The sequence below is a fragment of the Strongylocentrotus purpuratus genome, unplaced genomic scaffold, assembly GCF_000002235.5.
Source record: "Strongylocentrotus purpuratus isolate Spur 01 unplaced genomic scaffold, Spur_5.0 spur5_scaffold_8, whole genome shotgun sequence".
In the NCBI taxonomy this organism is placed as follows: domain Eukaryota; kingdom Metazoa; phylum Echinodermata; class Echinoidea; order Camarodonta; family Strongylocentrotidae; genus Strongylocentrotus; species Strongylocentrotus purpuratus.
This window is the reverse complement of record NW_022145614.1, coordinates 1588059-1611079: the sequence shown is the minus strand read 5'-3', so window position 1 is coordinate 1611079 and position 23021 is coordinate 1588059. Positions and strand designations below refer to the sequence as shown.

General features: G+C 36.8%; 1 protein-coding gene across 1 annotated transcript in view; it reads right to left on the bottom strand.

Annotated features, from left to right (window-relative positions):
• LOC100891823 (multidrug and toxin extrusion protein 1) overlaps positions 1 to 23021 on the bottom strand; it is a 57182-nt gene that overhangs the window by 33517 nt on the left and 644 nt on the right. Inside the window, exons 2-4 of the mRNA XM_003727763.3 lie at positions 14887 to 15300; positions 12088 to 12189; positions 10311 to 10379 (exon numbers count right to left, since the gene is read on the bottom strand). Coding sequence (XP_003727811.2) covers positions 10311 to 10379; positions 12088 to 12189; positions 14887 to 15300 — 585 coding nt within the window. The remainder of the gene's footprint in view (positions 1 to 10310; positions 10380 to 12087; positions 12190 to 14886; positions 15301 to 23021) is intronic.

Below are 23021 nucleotides of genomic sequence, written 5' to 3'. Positions count from 1 at the left end.
AGTTAAATGAAAAATGCAGGCCTAGAAATGCAAGCTATCTTTTGTGTTGTAAAATCTGGATTTAAATTGACGATGACAGCTATACAGCCTTGACAACACACGAAAGATTATTCATGGAGACTTCAACGATATTTTGAAAGATTTTCAAACTCGAGAAAGTTTAGAAGAGTTAAAAACAGCAAGCAAATGTAACAGTAAGATGAACTTACAGCAGTGCAATTGAAAGAATCTATCCTTTGTGCCTATTAATTCCACATTTTGAAGAGCTAAGTAACTGCTGCTTTCTTTAAAAAAAAATTGATTCTTGCTTTTTTCCTCCCCGCATTCCTCTTTAGACTTTACTTGACACACTTCTTTCCATCCTTCAGATCCGGCCTTTTATGATATCAATTCAGTTTCACTGCGCTTTTACAAGCAAGTTAAACAGTGATTTAACGGCAGCACAATAACATACTGAACTACTGTTTGATGATCTCTTTTCTTTGCCCTTGGTAATTCTAACTTTGAAAGAGCTTTGCTTTAAAAGTAACACATGCTTACTAAATATCTTTCTTTTACCATCTTTTTTCACATTTCACACTTGTTGAATCCTACTTTTTTTTAAGGATGGGAAAAGATTGCTGCTTGAAGTGTAACACTGACATTTTTTCTATCTTCTGTAATTTTTCTTAATAAAACACCTGCCTGCATACAAAACTAACCTCAAAATGCAGCATACTGTTCAGAGAAGATAATTGATTGTGAAACCCAATAAATGCAGCAGTGCATATAATAGCAAGAACAATAAGGATGTATGGACTAGCAGGTATACTTTCTGGAACACTAATCCCTGATCAACCGTCTGGATAAAAACAGCAGAGTTGACCACAAAAACCTTTTTTCTCTACCCTTTCTTGTGATGAATAATGTCAAGTACTCCTGTAGCAATGAAGATTCAAATGAAGATTCAAAATCCACAACCTAGGCATTTAAAAAAATAATTTCCTCATTATCATACAGGGCACATCATGAATTCAAAAGGACACATTATGTCAAAGATCTCATCATTCTAGAAATCATGCATTTTTTACAATTTCTTAAACATCAGCCTGGCCCCTATAGTTTGGCAAAGTCTAGAAAGGAACCGTCCTTAAAAGTTGAGACTCGCCCATAAACCATTGTTGGTCTGGAAAACTCACTAATCCAAAGGTTAATTGCTAAAAATCATAAAGCAAGTTTACCAGGTATAAACCTATAATGTATAATCCTGTGACATATGATCTTTTTAAGACTACAGAATTTTATGTTTTAAGTGATCTTATGACTTCTGATAGTAATGACAAAATACCATTATTACTGGCAGGTGGCCGGGCTAATGGTCAAAGTCGCATATTTGGTAAATTTTAGTTTACCTTTGTGCATTTCTTGAAGTAAATCATTAAAATCTGGATAAGCTTCGAATACCACTCAAACTATTGAGTCAGATTTAATCCAGCCCTTTTTGAAAGTTTCCTTTTTTTCAGATTTCAGGTTTACTTCAGAGATTCCATCCAGCCAGCCTGTGGATTAGCACCTAACAATGATCTACTTTGGATATAAAGCCCACTCACTTAAACGTCCTTGATTTAAGCCTCACTCTTGTGCACCTGTTCACACAAATGTTTTAAAAAACAGATATATATTCTCATAAAACTTCAGCTGACAAAGATTTTAAGAACTATCACTGAAACACAGAGCACACATCAAATTGTATTGGTATCTGTATGCCCCCCTAAAAAAAAAGTAATTTGAAATGTGATAAGAATCTAAATTAGTGATATTTCAGTTCATATATGTAATAGTGACATCCTAATCTCAGTTTTTTGTTTTTTTTTAGAAAATAGAAATTAAGTTAAATTTCTGTGTACACCTACAACCCTATTGATAAATTTAAAGTAGTATTAGCCATATTATCAAATTGTGTGATTTTTTGTTAACCCATACGTTTCCGGAGAAACTTGAATTAGGAGTTACCATGATGATATATCATACATTTGACCTCATGTGCTGGTCTTCATCAACCCTACACAGTCAACCCATTGGTGTCTGATGAAACAATTCAACATCATGCATGTAACTCATATTTCCACAAATTGTGCATTGACAGAAATTCTCAAGAATCTCGATTATAATGAAACAAACTTTCAACGAAACAGGCCATTTCACACAATGTTAGCCGCAGTAGGTGGGAGCAAGAAGGGCATGAACTATACACAAAATGAAATAAGTCAACTCCCTCTTGTTGTCTAAATGTCATGATTCTGCTAGAAAAGCATAATGCAATGCCAGATGATGCTAGTAAAATATAATATTTTCTTCTTTCTTTTCACTTAAATGAGCCATTTCTATCGCTGTGTATTAGTTTTATTGACATGCCAAACTCAAATATCTCTCATACTAGTTCACATTAAGATCATGCTTTGACAACTTCCCCCATTTAAATGACATGCTGAATATACCAGACAAAGCATTCATATATTGACGGAACATATTGCCCGACCACAAAGAAAGAGATAGGTATCACACTTTCTATTATTTCAATATCTGGGGATAGGCACACAGTACTTTGCACTTCTTGAAAAGAACGAACCACTTCAGTTTTTTTTTGCCCATTGAGCAAAAAGGAATTCCCGGATTTTACCCATTGTTAGTGGCACAAACTTCTTGTCATTTCAATATCTAGGGATAGGCACACTGAACATGTACTTGATACTTGACACATCTTGGAAAGGAAAAATTGAATGGCTTGGAGCCAATGCACGCGCATTAAAGCTAATGAAAAAATTATCACTGGTAGACAACGGCTACGGGAGATTTGCCTCTTAAGTTTTAAAAGAAACAAAAATCAATTGTAAAACCAAATCAGTGTCAACTCAGGTTTTGATTAATGCATAAAATTGCTAAAGGTGAATCACAGCCATAACGTCTCCCCCCCCCCCTCCCCCCCCCCCCCCGAATATCTTTTGATTTTTACCCCAGCACAGGAACAAATAAATCTGATCAATCCAAAGAGTTTTATCCCAGGTATCTTGTCATGGTACTAAGTCCAATTTTCAGGAAATCTCTTACTTTCCTGGCCTGATCGAGTGCCTGTCCATGACCACTATATCATTAGTGAGTTCAACAACACCATGTAACTCAATTCTGACAAATTGTTTTTTTCATTCTTCACAGCTCACTCTCAGCCTTTGAGTGAAACCATCATCTCCATGTTATCCAAATTGTCTTTCTTATGAAAAACAAACATCAGTTATTTCCATTTTGCCAAAACTCTTCCAGATCTGGAAGAAACTTTATCCAACCACATTGCCCTTTACATCCTGCTCATGTAACCTTTAAACGCTTTTCATTTACTTTCATAGGAAATGAATAGGATGGGAAATACCGAGAATGTAACAGAATCGCAATAGCAGGTGAAGTTCATACATACACATGAAAGTTTTACCATGTGGGTCACCAGTCACATTCCTACCATCTGTATTACACCCATGAGATTTTATTGCTCTATGAGGTAAAATTTACTCCTACATTCAGTCAGAAGAGAAGACAGGCACACATTGCAGAAAAAACATTTTCACTACAAATTTGTTGGTGTTTGATAATTCTGGGTTTCGGGGGAGGGGGGGGCGGTTGTGAGTTGTGTGTGTGTGCCACTTGTCGCTGCTTTGCATGCATTTAGCACGGAAAGCAAGGAAACAAGAATAATTCAGTGGTGTTTTAAGGGCCAGCATTCAGAAAGAATAAATTGAAAATGAGAGTGGATTTCCTTTAATTGCTGTTTGCAACTGAACCCCAGAGAGATGGCTTACAGCACTAGCTCTTGCTCAGGTGGGGGCCGTAACTATACTACAGGTATGTTTCTACAATGTTTACTCTTGTGCCAAAGGATCCTACTTCATGTACATTACCGACAAATATTTGAAGTCTCTGAAGTAGCCTTTCTCTAGAAATACATGTATGACTTAGAAAGCAGGCTGTGAGGTAAAGAGAAAGAGGAGGTAAATCAAAGCAGGCAAGTAGTTTCCAAAGAAAAAGACATGCATCTCCGTTATTCTGAGAATGATCGTTCTGCATATGAAGATTTGAAAGCAAACCTGTATTTGAAAGATCATTGCAGGCCACTGACAAGTCTAAATGTATACTGTGCAGCTAGAATATACCAACTTGATTGATATCCAAACATACAAAAGAAATGCCTCATGAAATATTTTTCCACTCACATGCTTTGACTGGGAGTGGGAAAGGAAAACTTATAAATGTACATACTTGGCTATGACCAAATGAATGAGTTTACTATACATAAAGAAATGATGAAAAGAACTTGCTTCTATTGTTGTGGTATGCTCTTTCAAAGATCACTCATAATGGTTCCGAAAAGAAAAGCTGATAGATGAAAGGCTTTAACTGAATGAAAAGTGTGATGAATACACTGCTGATAGAAACATAAGTCCACAATACAAAGAGAATCTGCTCTCTACAGAAGAGGTGTATCAAATCCCACGCCCATGAAATTAAACTATGATGTAATCACAGTACACTGTCATTACAAGGAATAAACCTCAAACTATTAGAACAAAAGTATGTGCACATCGGACAAGAAATAAGAAAGTTATGAATTTTTTAAAGTTGGGAACTTCAAATTGGCTGAATCGGTAATGTCACTGTGTTGTAGTGCCTGACAACTTTCCCTTTTGTTAAAACATGTCATCATTTTTCAGAAATGTATATGACTCAGGAAGGTTTTTTTTTTTCTATTTAGAGGACCTATAATAATATACTATCCATACTATAATTTGAGCAATGCCCCAAGGGAGAAGGCACTTGGGAGAAAATCAGAAATGAATGATATTTTTGTACATGATGACAAATGGGAGACTTTGAGAGTCGCACAACTATAGCAATCTCATATTTCAAATATTCTTTCAAACTTTCGCCATTCTATTTCCCTTAATTTTCTGGTTTCATTTGAACGAACATGATACAAGGGTTGGATTGCCATTCAAAAAAAATATGCCTTAACCTTCAATAAAATTTGTCTGAGAGCTTCAAAGGGGTTAAATCACATCATTTTACACAGATATAAGGCACTTCTCGCTCTCAAGAGGTCACTTAATCTATTCCTGGCTGATTCCCGGGTCTGCACAAAATACAGGAATAAAAATTGCACAAACTTGTATCCTAATCGAACTGAAGAAAAATGTGTATCATTGAAGTGTACAAGATCGGCACTGTCAATGAGGCCAAGTAACATTTATTCCAACATTCCTCCATGTACATGTGGTTTGTAATCCTTGATCTCCAGCTCATTTTTCTTTTCTCCAGCCCTCCTCTTTTGTATTCCTTTTAGGTGGTTATGTGTACTTGAAATTACCGGTACAGAAAATATGAGTTGTAACAGTCAAACCTGTCTTTAGCGACCACCCAAGGGAAACACAGACAGTGGTCTTTGTAGACAGGTTCCTTTTATAGTACATGTGTCAATTAATGAGAAACCGTTTTTGAGGGAAACCAAAAATGTGGTCTTTGTAGACAGGTGGTCACTAAAGCAGGTTTGACTGTATGATGTCAGCTGTGTTGTGATCCTTTCCTCCTTATTAAAAAGAAACTAGACATAAAACTAAGCTTACACTATATGTATGCAATATCAGACACTTATTAATACATCATCATAATCATAGAGGCATTAAAGGGGTTAATTGCCAGTATTCACAACTTCTAGGAATAACTTATATTATATACCTCACTTAAGTAATCCAGCCATCTGATTGGTCGAAATTGCATTCATAAACTTCAACTGTTCCTGTAAAATTCCCGGTAACCATGCTTAAAACATTTAATATTTTCAATAACCATGGTTATTAAAAAAATAGGTCAGTCTCCATGGTTACCCCATAGGTTTACATGTTAAAAAATGGTTTGAGCGATGGAGGATACCGTATGTGTGCGAATAATTGGTCGGTAATTTCAATACAATTGAATCTCGATCGATCTTACCGACAATTTTATCTTGCATTGTTGACATGAAGACGAAAATAAACAAAAAAACAACATCTGCCGATAGATCTTGATCTAAGTTCGTGCCAATATGCATTGCAAAAGTAAAAGAAGAGTCCGTATATGGAGCTTTTGCGAAGCATTCATCACACGCAAAGCCGGTTTCAATCCATTTTAATGTATATATAGTACAAAACTGCCAAGCATGTTAATAACGCGCGATGGCCGAGAGGTCTGAGGCGCTGACTTTAAATACATCACCTTTTGTACGCAAGAGTTCGAATCTCATCTTGGACCAAAAAAAAAAGTATTTTTTATTTTTTATTTTTTAGTCTATTTTTTTTCAGCATATAAAAGTATTAATGACTGCTTTAATATTCGAGAAATAGTTGTTTTTATACGCTCTCGGGAAGGTTACAATTGGGCTATTCCCCTCGGCACGCCTCGGGTAATAGCACAATTCTAACCTTCCCTTGAGCGTATAAAAACAACTATTTCTCTCAAAGCAGTTATTAATACTATACTGTTTTCACACTGGCAATATTTTGCTTAACCCCCTACTATAGGTGGGGTTAAGGGGGGGGGGGGTCTTAGCCCCACCTATACTACGGGGTTAAGCCTATTCCACTTTCTGTTCAGACTGGCTTTTACCAAAGTGGGCTAAAGTTGGCTAACCCCACCTATAGTACGGGGTTAACTAACCCTGCAAAATAGCAGGGCTAACACCGCAATTGTGGTGCTAACTCCTGCTAACCCTTCAATTGCGTTGCTAAGCAAAAGAATGAGAACAGAAACGAAAAATAGTCCGGTACTACGCAATGGATCATATCGCAGCTGGCCAGATGCAAAGTATGTCCAATCATAACATTCACGATATCCGGGGTTAACGAGTTGCAGTGAGAACAGCGGGAATTTTTCTTATTCCGGAATAGGCGCTAGTACGGGACTAAAAACAGCGTGTGTGAAAAGCCAAAAAAAATAGTCCGGGGTAAAGGATAGTACGGGGCTAAGCAAAGTACGGGGCTAAGCAAAGTACGGGGTTAAGCAAAACCAGTGTGAAAAGAGTATTACACTTTAATTGTTTTCAAGCATTAGAAACAAACCACATTGAATACTGAGTTAAGAGCTAATTGCTACTTTCGTTAAAATGTATGTTTAAGCTCCTGAAATTGTGGCAGTTGATTGGCTGGCTGGGAGCAAATTTGGTATATAAATTTAGCATTTGTTATTGATAACAAGTTACATAAAGAGGGCCCTGCTATAACTTACACCTATGGCTAACCCCACCTATAGTACGGGGTTAAGCCTATTCCACTTTCTGTTCAGACTGGCTTTTACCAAAGTGGGCTAAAGTTGGCTAACCCCACCTATAGTACGGGGTTAACTAACCCTGCAAAATAGCAGGGCTAACACCGCAATTGTGGTGCTAACTCCTGCTAACCCTGCCATTGCGTTGCTAAGCAAAAGAATGAGAACAGAAACGAAAAATAGTCCGGTACTACGCAATGGAGCATATCGCAGCTGGCCAGATGCAAAGTATGTCCAATCATAACATTCACGATATCCGGGGTTAACGAATTGCAATGAGAACAGCGGGAATTTTTCTTATATCGGAATAGGCGCTAGTACAGGACTAAAAACAGCGTGTGTGAAAAGCCAAAAAAAATAGTCCGGGGTAAAGGATAGTACGGGGCTAAGCAAAGTACGGGGTTAAGCAAAACCAGTGTGAAAAGAGTATTATACTTTAATTGTTTTCAAGCATTAGAAACAAACCACATTGAATACTGAGCCAATTCATCTAAGGGTTGGATATGTTCACTCAAGCAGAGGAAAAGTCTCCAACAGTTAAGAGCTAATTGCTACTTTCGTTTCTTCAAAACAAAATATGTAGAGCACAAAGGTCTTTTAATCAGCAAATGAACACTGTATGAAAGTTGAATACCAGAGAGCATGACTCATATTCATGAAGGTGCATTAGATTAAACCAGTGCCCCGTTTCATGAAAATTGTTATCAATAACAAGTTAAAATGTATGTTTAAGCTCCTGAAATTGTGGCAGTTGATTGGCTGGCTGGGAGCAAATTTGGTATATAAATTTAGCATTTGTTATTGATAACAAGTTACATAAAGAGGGCCCTGCTATAACTTACATTTAGTCCAAAGATTTATGGAGCTCCATTGATCATGATATTTTCTTTGCACAAATTACTGTAACTCTGAAGCAATATATGAAATGTATCTAGCCACAAAATGTTGACATGATCTTGTATGCTTATTGTTACAGAATGTACAGTGTATGGTAATTTTTTAACCGAATGAAGAATTTGATGTTTGGTGCTCCATAAATAATTGAATCAGGATTCATACAGCGCTTAATACGGAATGCTGTCTCATGGCGCTTTACAGATATTATAATTATTACCTCGGTCCTCGCACACATAGTGTAAACCATTTCCACTCCCTGGGGTATTCCTACCATTATGTTCACCATTAGGGCATTTGGCAATTAATTACACTTCATCCTCCTACCAGATCCCCCAATTCTCTTTAACATCATTCTACAGAAATGTTAAAACTTATCTAATGTCAAAATCTTTCACTTAATTTCCATAATTATTTTTCTTATTTTTATCCATTGTTACCTGAATTTTTTCCATTTGTTCTTTATTTTTTGTTAACTGTTTGTTATATATTTTGTTAGATACTTCTAGCATTCTGTGAGATGGATATGAGTAAATAATATGAGAAAATGTTGTTATTATTATTATTATTAGTATGGAGTGGCAAGCAAATGTAGAGTAATGTCCTGCTAAAGGAAATTAACATGTGTCAACTCAAGGATCAATCCAAGAACCCTTGCATTTCTAGTGTGGTGTCTAAACCACTTCTTATTCTATGCTACGACACCTCTAAAATCAGTGGATTTATAGTATACCCCCATAGACCAGACTAAAGTTGAGTAAACCTGGTACACTTTTAAGAAGACTGGCTAAAGATAAAGTTAAGTTCTGGTCATGAGATTGCATTGTGAAAGAAACGGTGTGGAATCGATCAAAAAAAGTTGATAATGTAGCATAATTATTGGTGTGTACTACAAGGTTCTGAAATCATCAAAATTATAAGAAATTAGGCACAGTCTTGGTAAAAGTAACAAGTAACTGTACATGGGACTACACAAACGTGTGGCATAAAAATGTGGTCCTCATTTTTAAGCTGTTAAATTACATGTCATATTTAGATTATGAAGGCATTTGAAAAGCCATGCTTTTCAGGGAACATTTTTCTCTGATGCACTTCCACACTTGCATAATAAGAATGGAAACTCTCACAGATTATTGGTCACCTCTTCCCAGAACTCAACCTTCTCTATAAATTTGTTAATCAGGTTTGATAGCTTGCTAGCCAAGTGGCCATAGGATATCAACTGGTCATTTCTGTCTAGACTACTGGTACCTGCAATTAAATCAAGATGACCTTACAAGTAACCTTACAAGTAAGCCAGTTATATTATTTATCAATATTTACAGCTTTTATGAAGCACATGGTTTTATGCATGTGATTTTTAATTAGTATTGTTATTATTATACAGGTATATATCATCATCATCATTACTATTCATTAGTATCATTTATTATCATATTTTTAATATGTCTCAAGGTTAGATATGAAGGTAAAGCTGGGTCAAAAGTTGAAAATGAAATTTTCTTACTTTTACATTTTAACAACAAGCTGGCGTAACCTCAAAGTTAAATGCATCCGCATGGCACACATAACTTGTTGGAGTGCTGCTCATAGTTATCGCTAGAAGTCAACTCAAGGTTTCATAACCAATAGTGCGTCCACACCTAAGTTCAAAACCGGGACCTGAACTTGAAGTTTACATACCGTTATGCAAACCTGAACGATGGAATGGTATAATCACCTTCTTTAAATAGGTAATCTGACAAAGAGAACTGATAGAAATGTTCTGAGTATAGCAATTACCTGACCCCTAGGGCCCCCCTAGGGCTCCTGACCCCTACCCCACCACTCACAAAAGAATGCTATTTGATCTTAGAAATCTAGGTACTCTGGATCATATTAAATTCAGCTTTACTCGCCCCCCTCCCACCTCCCTTTTTTCTAAGAGAAGATGTGAACAATCTAAAACTTTACCTTGGAAGAGCAATTCCAGTGCAATTTTTTCAATCTTAGAAGTGTTCCAAAACTTTTGAATAACATCATTTTATTATCCCAATAAGAAAATATAATCTCCAGAAGATTAAATCTCTTTTTTATAAGATGAAAATTGTACCCACCTGAGTAAAAAGTGTATCGCAACTCGAAGAAAATCCCAGCCCAATGGAGCGTGTGAAAACTGTTGTAATCTGAGGGCAATAAAAGCAACAAAACATGGGTAAAATTCCTTTGTCACGTTATTGTAAGTAATTCAATAAATACATCATTTGACAGGTGCTTTACCCGAACGGACTATAGTCACTGAATAACCTTTATTACTCAAGTATGAACTTCTTATTTACTCAGCAAACAAATACAGACATATATTTGATGCTATCTCAAATCTGAACAAATGGAGATGAACAAAGTTAATGACCTATGGAAAAACCACATGATTACAGTAATACAACACTGTAAAATGCTTTGATCAGTAATACATATTCCGAAAAGACAACATATAAAAAAACAGCCCTTATCATTATATTGCTTGCTAGAGGGATCATGAGAGATAGCAGTAGATTTGTAGGGCATTTCTAAAAAGTAGATATGACTAATGAGCTTGAGCAAAGCACAGTATTGAGTGAACCCTCCTGCATCTCTGGAGGCTCTTTTGCACAGTCCAAAGTTACTCCCCAAACTCACAAGCTTAATTAATTAATAATTTAAGAATGTGACATATTAAAGCTTACATCAATAAGTATTCAACAAAAGCCCTTATTCAATCAGTCCACATTTTATTCTTGAGTTATGCTACGGTCACAAAGGTTCGTACGAACAATAATTTTGTACGAATCTCCGTTTTTCCATTGTCTTCCCGAATTTCCATTGTCTGAAAATCGTTTGTACGGCTTTCGTAGCAGTTCGTAATGGCATTTGTGACCGAGGCTTTACAAAAAACACAAAAATCACAAAAACATCAAATTTACAAGGGGTATGAAAGTCGTTCAACGAGCATGAAATCAAACATCATAAATATTTGCATACAATGCATTGGGTGCTGTAGAAAAAGTTAACATGGGTTAGTAGTTGACCAGCATTTCTGAAAAGTATGCAAACATGAGCTGTTATAAAGAACAGAGTATTGTACATGTACATGTATGTTTATTTAATGCCATTCTAAGAATTAAAATTAAATTTGAGGTCACTAGAAGGACATCTCTTCTTTAACGTTAAATGAATATCAAATCATTCAAGTACATGACATAAGATTTCATATAAAATGTAATGAGTGGCCTTATACATGTAAATAGTGACAAAATAAGAATTGTCATTAAAAAAATATCATCCATGATAGTATCAGTTATCACCAATCTTCAAAGTTTAATGGTCATATTGTGACCGTAAGGTTAAGAAGTAAGAACTTGGATAAGAATTTCAGCGATGTTATCGGGTGAGAAAATCACTGCAAAGTTGGTGGGAATCGGATGAACCTCTGTGACAGAAATCTAATGGTGACTACAGTATAAGTATACATATCATGTATAATCTATTTTTTTTTTAAATGGTGTTTTCTGACTTTTCTCGCACTTTGAACTTTATGGCTAACCCTTCAAAGAGTTATGACTGCTTGTAAAAATGATGATCAATTATTTGGGGCAATTTTAGATTGCATCTTGTATAAGCCACTATTAGTATATATGTAATATCGCATAAAAGGATACAATTATGAATAAATTTCATAATGAATAAAAAGGTAAATTTTATTTCAATAGACTGTATACATTTAGCTCTGTTTGTATTTAGACTCATAACAAGGAGGCATTTTGACAATGAACTGAAAGGAATCAAACAACTTGTCTGGGGAATAAACCCATCACAGGATGACTTTGACCGTTTACGACAAGAATAAATACTGACCGAGTTTGCAAGTGAGGCAGCTGCTAGTTCATTCTTGCCAAGATGTCCACTGAAGAGCACAGCCATAATCGTCATCATAGCTTCTAGAAGCATGTATACAACCTGGAAGATTAACAATGAAACGTAAATGGTTATCCATAATGCTACATGTTATGTATCCACCATACAAAAGCATCAATATATATATACATGTATTACTCTAGCTCTAGCTAGACAACCAATTTTGACACTCACAGCTTTCAAGGAATTCTTCCCTACCAGCACTTCAATAACACCTGGGTGGAGAGTGGCATTCTGCAGATTACTGTCTTACCAAATAGACACTAGTGCCACACTGGGTCTCAAAGCCACACATTTGTATCACCAGGATGCACATGCATCGATGCATACTTTTCTCAAGATAATTGATCTCATCACCATCCCCTTTGCAATGCCTCCTTCCCTTTCTCTCTCCCTCCTTCCCATTTCCCCTCCTTCCCCTCTCACTCCTCCTCCCTCCTTCTCCCTCTCTCTCCTTCCCCTTTTCCCTCCTTCTCACTCCTTCTCCCTCCTTCCCCCTCTCCCTCCTTCCCATTTTCACTCCTTATCCGTCCTTCTCCCTCCTTCCCCTCACTCTTTCTCCCTCTCCCTCCTCTCCTTCTCTCTCCTTCCCCTTTTCCCTCCTTCTCACTCCTTCCCCCTCTCCCTCCTTCCCCCTCTCCCTCCTTCCCCCTCTCCCTTCCCCCTGCTCCCCCTCCCTCCTTCTCCTCTCCCTCCTTCCCCCTCTCCCTTCCCCCTGCTCCCCCTCCCTCCTTCTCCTCTCCCTCCTTCCCCCTCTCCCTTCCCCCTGCTCCCCCTCCCTCCTTCTCCTCTCCCTCCTTCCCCCTCTCTCTCCTTCTCCTCTCCATCCTTCCACTCTCCCTCCTTCCCCTTTTCCCTCCCTTCCCCTCACCCTCTACTCACTATCATCTGCATGCTCACCCTAAACCTACTAACCTATTAACCCATAATCATGCTTTAGGGAACCTGGAAACGGGACATGTAAGGTTAGGAACATAAGGTGAACCCTGAAATGAATGCAGCATGTATCTCAAGACATCAAAAACAATATAAAAAACTCCATGTTGTTTGACAAATGTCATATACCGGTATACATGTAGGTCTGTACATTCAGGCATGTTATTATGGTTAGTGTTCTGTACATGTATGCATTTGTACATGTAGGTAATGTTTTTTTCCAGAATAATCACATAAGAATGGTATTGACAGATTCAGTTTAATACCAACATCTTCTTCAAAAGAATAAAGCTGCTACTATTAATACTTGCACAAGAAATTCAGAAGTTCTAAGCTGGCTAACAAAAACTGCAACTTTTACTAGCTTAAAGACCCTAAACTATGACCTGAAAATAGTCTCTGATATGAAGATAATCCTGGACTACATTTCTGTAATCCGATTGATGTTGATGTTTGAGGAACTTATCTGTCAAATCTGAAAATGCTTTTACCATCTGAACAACACTACTGAAACCATTGTGGTGACTTGACTTTCATGGAAGGTAATTCAAGGGACTACTTCCTTCCTTGCAAACAATACTAAAAGTTAGGCAAATCAAATACACTTCTCATAATGCATGGGAACCAAAATAATGATGACAGAAGCTTCTAATGGTGTATTTTACAATGATCGATAGAGTGAATTGCTGTTTGGTCCATGACCAGGATGTCTACTGTCTAATTGGTCTTTTCTCATTTGGTCTACACCCAGCCTGTCTTCTATCTGCATGGTCTAATAGGTCTGTTGTTCATTTTGTCTAATAACCTGTTATTACCAAATGACCATTAACCCAAATGGTCAATAGAGCAAATGAAAGTAGACAAAATGATTATTAGACTGTTGATGGTAGACAGGCTGGGTGTAGAGTCTGTAGACAATATAACAATAGACCAGTTGAGTAGAAGACAAATGGCTGTAAAGTGTAGACCATAAGGCTATATGAACAATTGATACAAGGTTGATAAAAAAAAAAACCACAGGAATTTGTTATGAGAACAGAATGTAATGCAATATTGTTTCAGACAATTAAAATGAAAGTGAAATATATACTGTCGAAAAAAGAGGAAACTTCTTCTGTTGACATGAAAAAAAACATGGATCAATGTTCATTCAATCTGATTTATAATGAGAGAAACAAGCCAATGTACCAGTGAAAGTTTAAGAAATTCTCATAACAGACATAAGTCAAAATATTTGTAAGTTTTAAATATCACTACAAGGACAGGAAATCTGTGCTTTCTTTTGTGATTTTTGATACACAGGATTTTAACAAACAAAATATCATATTTCTCAATGAAAATGACTTCGTAAACTCATGCCTTATTTCTCTTAAGAAACAAATTGGTCCTCCTTTATGTACATGTACTATTATTGTTTTTGTTGAGAAAACAAAGAGTTCTTCGCAAAGCGAGTCAGAAAGTTTTCAATTCATATACCATAGTAATCTCCAAACATTCAAAATTTAATACCATATTGATTTTTCAAAGAGTTTTCTCAAAATTCACTAGTTTTTTCTCAAATTTTTAAGCATTTCATTTAAATCAATGTGATGTTGTTAGGGTGGACTTTTCTTCTAAATATATTTAAGTGAACTCATACTGTCACTGGTTGGTAACTTGTATGATAACTAACTTCAACGCTGACCTAGGAATACATCTCAGACCGCTTTGGATCCAGTGAAAAAGGTGCTATATGAATTGCTAGTATCATTATTATTAATAGTTTCACAGAAATTACAACAAAAAAATATAATGCATACTTACATTGGGCCAAGCAAGCTTGAGTATGATTTTCATTTCCTCCAAGTATTCCTTCACTGTGAATTCCCAGCGGGGACAAAAACCCCACATCTTGGGTGATGCATAGTCCACTTCATCATCATCATCATCTGCCTCTCCTCCTCCTCTTCCTCCTCCGCACTCTCCTTCTTCATCATAATTCTCATTGCTTCTTCCATCTCCATTAGATACTGTGCTCTGCTGTGCTACTTCTCCCTCTCCTTCCCTGTTGTTATCATCTACAGTCTTATCACCATGGTCCAACAATGATTTCTGTCCATGCCCGGGATCCTGCTTCCTTTGGACACCGGTATCTGAACCACCATCCATGGGACTATTACCCTCCCTTCCAGTATCCTCCTCCATCGGTTCACATTCATTCATCCTTGATTTAATATTCTACACTACAGGGAAAAGAAGAAAGAGATAGAGGACTTGACACATCACAGAATCAGTGCACAGAACAAATCGTATAGGTATTCAAACTGGCAAACGAACCACTCCAGTAGTTATTTTCATTGAAGCAAGCTTGAAAAGTAAGCCCCAAAATTTGTTAAGTATTTTTTCCCTGAACCACTCCTGAGTGACTGACTTTGTTACTGTTTCGCTCTCTGTACACTAGGAAGGAACTATACCGTGTGAGTCAAAAAAAGTTTACACCTAGAAAATTGCTAACTATTTGTAAAATCATCTATGAACAGTAAATTATTATACATCTTATGAAAGAGTGTTTTATCCCAAATCATTTGGTACCAGTTTTGTGTGGTATGTGTTCACGCTTGGATGAACAGGTGGCATTGTCTGCGAGAGTGCAAAAATCGACTTGCGCCAAAGTGATGCCTACAGTATGTATTATATTGGGATTAGCGGAGTGAGAGAATGAATTGAATGTATCAAATGAAATGCATTGCATATGTTTTTTGCAACGGGCAAAGTCACACACACCCACACACACGCGCACAAATGTTCGTGATATTTGATATTCGATATTTGATATGTGTGGCATGATTAATTTTGGTAGGGATGTTATTTGGATCTGCAAGACCGAACTAATACCCAAATCCCAATTGTTTTATTCAAGCATCACATAAGCAACTTTGGCGCAAGTCGATTTTTGCACTCTCACAAACAATGTCTCCTGTTCATCCAAGCATGAACACATACCACACAAAAATGGTACCAAATGATTTAGGATAAAATACTCTTTCATAAGACATATAACAATTTAATGTTCATCAATGATTTTTTTTTATATAATTAGCAATTTTCTAGGTGTTAACTTTTTTTTGACTCACACTGTACAGGATCTTGCTTTATATTAAAGCTAGAAGAAACCATACAAGAATCAGGTCATTGTGATTCATACAGCAAACTGATCCCATGTATTAGCCTGATTGATCACTTCATAAATCTCTCCATTCTTGTTTGGTTGGTCATCACAAAGGATATCCATTTAATTTACCCAACCATTCATCACATCAAAAAACTTTCTGAAAAACTGTTTACAATATTAGCTCTAAAAGGATATTGAGTTTTTATTATTTTGAATACATAATACTGATGTTCATTTTCAAGTCCTATGAAAATGTTTTTAGCTCATAAATCATTTGCTCTGTGTATATTAAGGATATTGAGATGTGTCTGTAGATATAAGTGGCTCCATTTTGTATATCTTGTTGTTGTTGTGTTGTTATTTTTTTTTGGGGGGGGGCATGAGGACAAGGTTCAAATAGATCTGGTTGATATCACTGAAGAATTCAATCTGGCTTCCAAAGGGCATCAAGAATACATTTTCATGCAATGCAGACCTACCAATATTGAAGTTTTCCTGTATGCCTATTGAGAATGTCTGTTTGAGGAATACCAATCATAAATCACTCCCAGGCAAACCATGTAAACCATCTAAATGTTATTCCAAATAGTTGATAGTAGAGAAGTATCCTGATATACATGTAGCATTTTGAGTTGAGGAATGGAAGGGAAAAAATATTCATTAGTCTGTTTATAATTGATGTTAAAATTTAACAAGAACCAGTACAGTTGTCCTCCATATCATTCTCTAACATCCCAGTATATATATTACTTTCATTACATAAATGTTTGGAGGATGTTTCAACAAGTAAGTAATACAAGCAATTGTATCAAAGCAACCACACAGGTCACTAAACCCACGAAACAGGCAAGACCGGTGCCCTAGCTTAAGATTAATGTCTGGTACATGACACATGTATTATGCAATTATCATAGTTTCCTTGGGTACTGATGGATCATGATTCATGGATGCAAAGAATGCAGATTTATTTCTCCAGTCTATCTTCTTCAAAATAAAGGATAGCTAGTGACCTCACTAATCCATCGACTCTGGTTTTGCTTTATATTCGGCTTAATGCCCATTAGAAGTTAAACTGTAGTGTAGATAAAGGGAAGGTACAACACTACACATTAAACATGACAGGGCTGAAATAACTGTTTTTTTAATTCATGGATGCTCTTTTTTGGATTTGCTAAATGAATGTAAAATTGAGATACAGTGTACATGTACCCTTCCGGTGTATCTTATTTATAGTAATATTATCTTTGTTTTCACAGTTTTTGAGAGCTCCTTCAGCCAAGCCCATACCAGTGACACTCACTGGCTCACTGCTCCTGTATAGTTTATTGTCATCTCAGGGTACGTTTATGCTCAGCTTTTCTGGCCAGAATGAGGCATCTGTTACGCGTTTAGTTCAAAACACGGTTGCATCCTTTCTCATATTTGTAGAATCACCGAAAAACAGCGATCGTAATCGCTGATTGTAAACTCACCGAAGGTGCATTTACGATCGGCAATTCTGGGGAAGCATATATAAACGCACAATCATTTGTAAACGCGTTTAAATGGGGTCAACGCACTGACCTCTAGTGGGTCTATGTAGCATGCGCAGTGCAGGTTTGCGAATCCAGCTGCAAGGCCACCCAGCCAGAATCACCTGAAGGAGCCAGAGAAGTTAGCATAAACAGTCCACCGTGAAACTGCGATTACGATGAGCGTTTCAAATCGCTCATTTTGCCTTCAAAACTGAGCATAAACATATACCCTCACATGTATCCAAGGTCTGCTCAATAAAGCTTAGTACCATTCTTATAGGAAATGAGCTTAATCCTTTGACTCCTTCCTCAAGCCATTTCACTCATCAGCTCTGTAGAGTTTCAACCTAGGTGTTAAACGCAAAAGAGCTTACCGGTAGCTTGAATTCAGGCCGGTATAAAAACATATAAATTTTGCTAATGGAATCCTTTTTTGGAATTTGCTATAAAAAGTTGACTTTTTCCAACTAGCAATTCTTATGTTTTATATCGTTTGTGTTTTTGTAAAGGACTCATTATTTTAATGTTTTTTCAGCTTGTCTGCAACCCAAGTACCTCCTTCCAGTGTGTTTCCTTTTTACTGTTCCATGCTCATAAGAAGTTCCCTTTACCTTTCATTTTGGCTCAAGCCCTGACTACAAAAGCATATATTATCTCAGAGGAATGCATGCTGGGTCCAACTCAAAACTTCAAACGATCTTCAAACGACGAAGACAGCTAGCCAACAAACACCTCTCATAAATTTATGAGTTACCGAGGGCACTTTTTGTCAAACAAAAGCAAACATCAAATCTTTTGCATTATTTTAGGTTGACTTCTTTGTAGTTGACCTCTACTGAATAGCGGTCTACCATACCAATATACATTTTAAATGTATACAAATTCCAGTGGCAGCCTCAAACTGACTGCCCCTTTTTGTATTTCTAAAAAGTATACAAGTAAGAGTACATGTATGTACATAACAATTCCTTTTGAATCTACCATTTGTCAGTTAAGATCCCCTTTTCTCCTTGTCCAGTAATTTCCTCTTACCTGGCAAGATATTTCAGAGTTTCCAATTTGTGTTTGATTGATCGCAACTTCAAAAATTCAGAACTTTCTTATCTTAAATTGGAATTTGCTTGAAACTTTCACTGACTTGTTCCTCTCATTTTGTTCTGCTTCTATCAAAACCAACTTAATATCAATCAGGGTGGACTTGACTTCCCCTTCAAGAATGTGGATGACCGTTCCAGTGATATAAATGAAGGTCAAAAGTGACATCAATTAGGTCATTACTTATTCAATACTTATTCAGTCTCTTTTCCATAAGATACTGGTCATAACTATTCAGGCTTCAGGAAGAAAATTGGCATTGTCTGTTTAGGGGATAATATGAACATGATACACATATCAACATGTACTATACACTTTATCAAACATTGTTTTTCCCATGGGAACCAAAAAATGACCAATCAAGACTACACCCCCTCGCCCCTCCCCTCCCACTTTAAAATGGAAAAAGTATTAAATCCTATTCATCATAAACAACCAAGAAAATATCATTCATTCTTCTCTATTGTAATTCATAGACCATATTGTCCATGGTAAAATCAAGCCATATAATTTGTTCTGGTTGTTAAGTCTCTAATGGCCTGCCTCTCAAATTGACTGGCACTTTAAATAGTGAACAGAAAAAACCGATCTCGACTAGCACTTACATGTATGCTAACTTTTGGTTTTCTTTTAGCAACAACTTGAACTTTTGTATATAAATGTAAGCGTTAATTAAGCTTATGCAGCATTTGTTTTGTACATTTAATATGTACAGTTTGTATTTTATAGTTTTGCCTTGGATACTTTTTTTAATGATGGACATGCATTTTGTTGTTGTTAATAAACTTTAAACTTCACTTTACAAGACATGTAACCTTACAAGTGTATCAATTATGATTCCTAATTTGACCTGATAACAAAACTCTTTCAAGGAGAGATAATTACTACACAATGCTGAAAATAACAAATAATGGACCTACCCATTTTCTACTAAATTAATATTTCCTAATTAAAGCTGATATACATGCAGGGTCATATCTAACCCATCAACACTCTAATGACATCAAATTTCCGAGATAGTGACATGATACAATGTGTATACACATATGGGCCTACATGCTACCCAGGCATATGTATTTGCCTACAGGTAAAATTCATAGGAACTGAACTGTGCCATTTACAACGTGATAATCATACTCACAGTATTCAAAGCAAAGTATGAGTAAATATGGTATTAATTAGCAGGTTGGTGCAGACTGAAAATGACTGAAATGTACTTCATAAAAAGAATGCTCAAAAGTCAAAGTCAAATTCACACACAAGCATCAGCCTTTTCACACACAGCTAAAATTATATAAACATGATTAGTTTAAAGGGCTTTAACTAATCACCTGTACATACAACATCATTCACACACAGAAATTTCGGTGGGATCGTTAATCGTTTCGTGATTAACTACTGCTCGTAAAATGCGCAGTAGTGCCATTGCGCATTGAAGGTCATGTCATATCAATCAAAGCGCACGCTCCATCCAGTTTAAACACGTCTGAAACACGTTTAAACACGAATAACCTTTCACACACAAAATGTCAAGCTCTCTATAAACGAACTTCGTATCTGCAGCCTGCTTTTAGGGGCGTATGAATCGCGACTTTGTATCTATCCCAACATCTTATAAACGATGTTCACACTGGGAAAATTTTCTATAAACATGTTTAAAACTGTTGGGTTAAACACGTTTATACTAATCATCTCTGGATACGATGAATTTTAGCTGTGTGTGAAAAGGCTGCATGTGTGCCCACTGAGCATCTACCCTTCATTTGACCTTTCAAATTGGCCATTCCTTGATCCTACAGATGACCCATCTAGCCATTGTTCTCAGTTACATGCCTAGACAGTTCTATTGACATAAGGAGATCATCGTTATCACCCATTGTAGTGTTGATAAGAGTATTTGATCAGCCCTATCTCAAAGATAAAACCTTACAATGATGAGGTTCAAGGTGATAGATCCATACCTCAGTTTATAATCAAGTTTGTGTTGATACAATATTGATGACAATACAAACCATGTACACCAAGGTTAATGTGTGAAGCCAGCTGAAAAACAAATTTGTTCTGGAGTGTCATGTTCAATGACACATTGCATGGTCTGAAACTCATTGTACAGCCATGAGGAGTGATTGGTTCAATGTAATGCAATGTCATGCAACAGAAATTCTAATCACCTGTCTGACCTGCAGCATGTCACTTGGTTTCCTTCCATAATTGACATGCATTACAATTTACATACTGTATACTGGTACCCAACAAATTTGCGCTGTACATATATTTCAAAGCTATTAACAAAGAGTTGCCAACTACATGTACATGTAGAAAACATGTATGTCATAGAGATATTATCCTCCTTTGCAGTAGGTATATAATTTGATATTACTGTAATTGAAATCTGTCTATCATGGGAATATTATCACTAATCAGTATGTTCCTCTTTATCTCGTATCTGAGATGATCGAAGGTGCACAACAGTAAAATGGAACTTAAGTTCAAATGCAAACAATGGGTTCTCATGCAGGGAAGAGTGGTGCGGTCTAATTCATTTCTGTACATGATTTATCATGACAAATGGTAGTTATATTACACGCCCATGTTTATAACAAATCGCTGAATGTCACATAATAGCTTCTCACCCAATAGGATACTCTTTAACAAATATCCTATTTTATATTTAAAAGTTGTTTAATCTGAGTTATCTGACCAAAACCCAGACTGACTTTTTTGTTGGTAGCATGAGTCACATATCCGGACCAACAGGGGTCCTGGGTGCCTAGGATACCGGATGATGCACCTGAAGAGACCCCTAAATTCACCAAGAAGGGTTGGTTTTGACCATCAAACGTGTGACTGACCCAGTTTTAGTCACTGATGTAGTAAGTGCAATGATAACACATACAGAGAATATCTTGTAAAATTCTTCAGAGTATACATGTTCATATCAATTTAGATACATGAACATCATTTACATAGCACAAGTATTGTGATCTTTATATTAGACTGTCACAAACAGGGCAATCTGAATCTTCTCTATACTCTTCATACTGCATGCTTATTTTGCTTCACATGACTTATTCACCACCACTACCAGTACAGAAGAGTATTGACAGGTGATGGATATAGTGGGTCATCATGGTCATGTCTCCCCCCCCCCCCTTTACCTTTACCTTTACCCGAGATTCTGGAAGAATGCTGTGTTCTCAGCAGTCGGGCTTCCAGTTCAATTTCATTTTCTTCCTTCTCGTAGTTGGGTGTCTTCTTGGTAAGTGTCTGGCTCAGTTCTGCGTCGGGTATTCTACTCATATGGGGAGCAGAAACACTTGTCCTTCCATACTCGATCCAGTCTGGCTTTAAAGGCATTCACCGTGGTAGCAGTGACCACCTCTTCAGGAAGTGTGTTCCAGTCATTGATGACACGTTGGCTGAATGCATCCTGTCTAATCTTCATTGAGCATCTTTGTTTTACGATCTTTAGACTGTGGCCTCTTTTGTTGCTAGTCGAGTGTTCAAAGAAGGTATCAACTGGGATGCGTTCAAGTCCATGGATGATTTTGAAAACCTGAATCATGTCGCCTCGCCGTCTGCGATATTCGAGGGAGGGAAGGTTGAGCGCCCGAAGTCTCTCTATGTAAGGACGGTTGCGGATGTCATAAATCATTTTGGTAGCTCTCTTCTGCACCCTCTCTATGGTTTTGGAGTCTGTCTTGAAGCGAGGGTACCATATGGAATCTCCGTAATCTATGAGAGGTCTGACAAGGCCTTTGTACAGTTGCAAACCATCCAGAGACTCCTAATCAATTGAGTTATTGACTAATTAATTATATCATTACAAATCTTTTTTCTCAGTTTTATTATGTATAAACTGATTTTGTTTAAATAAAACTGAAGATATATGGCGTATATATTCAATACTGAATGAACGCCATTAAACTATTACCAACAAAAACAACAGCCTCCCATCCAAACTATGGCTGGATTGTTATTTGTTACTACACAATGTATTACATTACGCATTAGACCACTCCCATATTTCATAAGTCCTAACTGTGGAAAGGGGACATGCACCCCCCCCCCCCCCCAATAAAACCTGTTTGTAAACTAGTAGATCTACTAGGCCTAGGTCTAGTATTGACAAGGTATAAAATATACATGACATTCTGTGTCATTGAGCATATCAATTC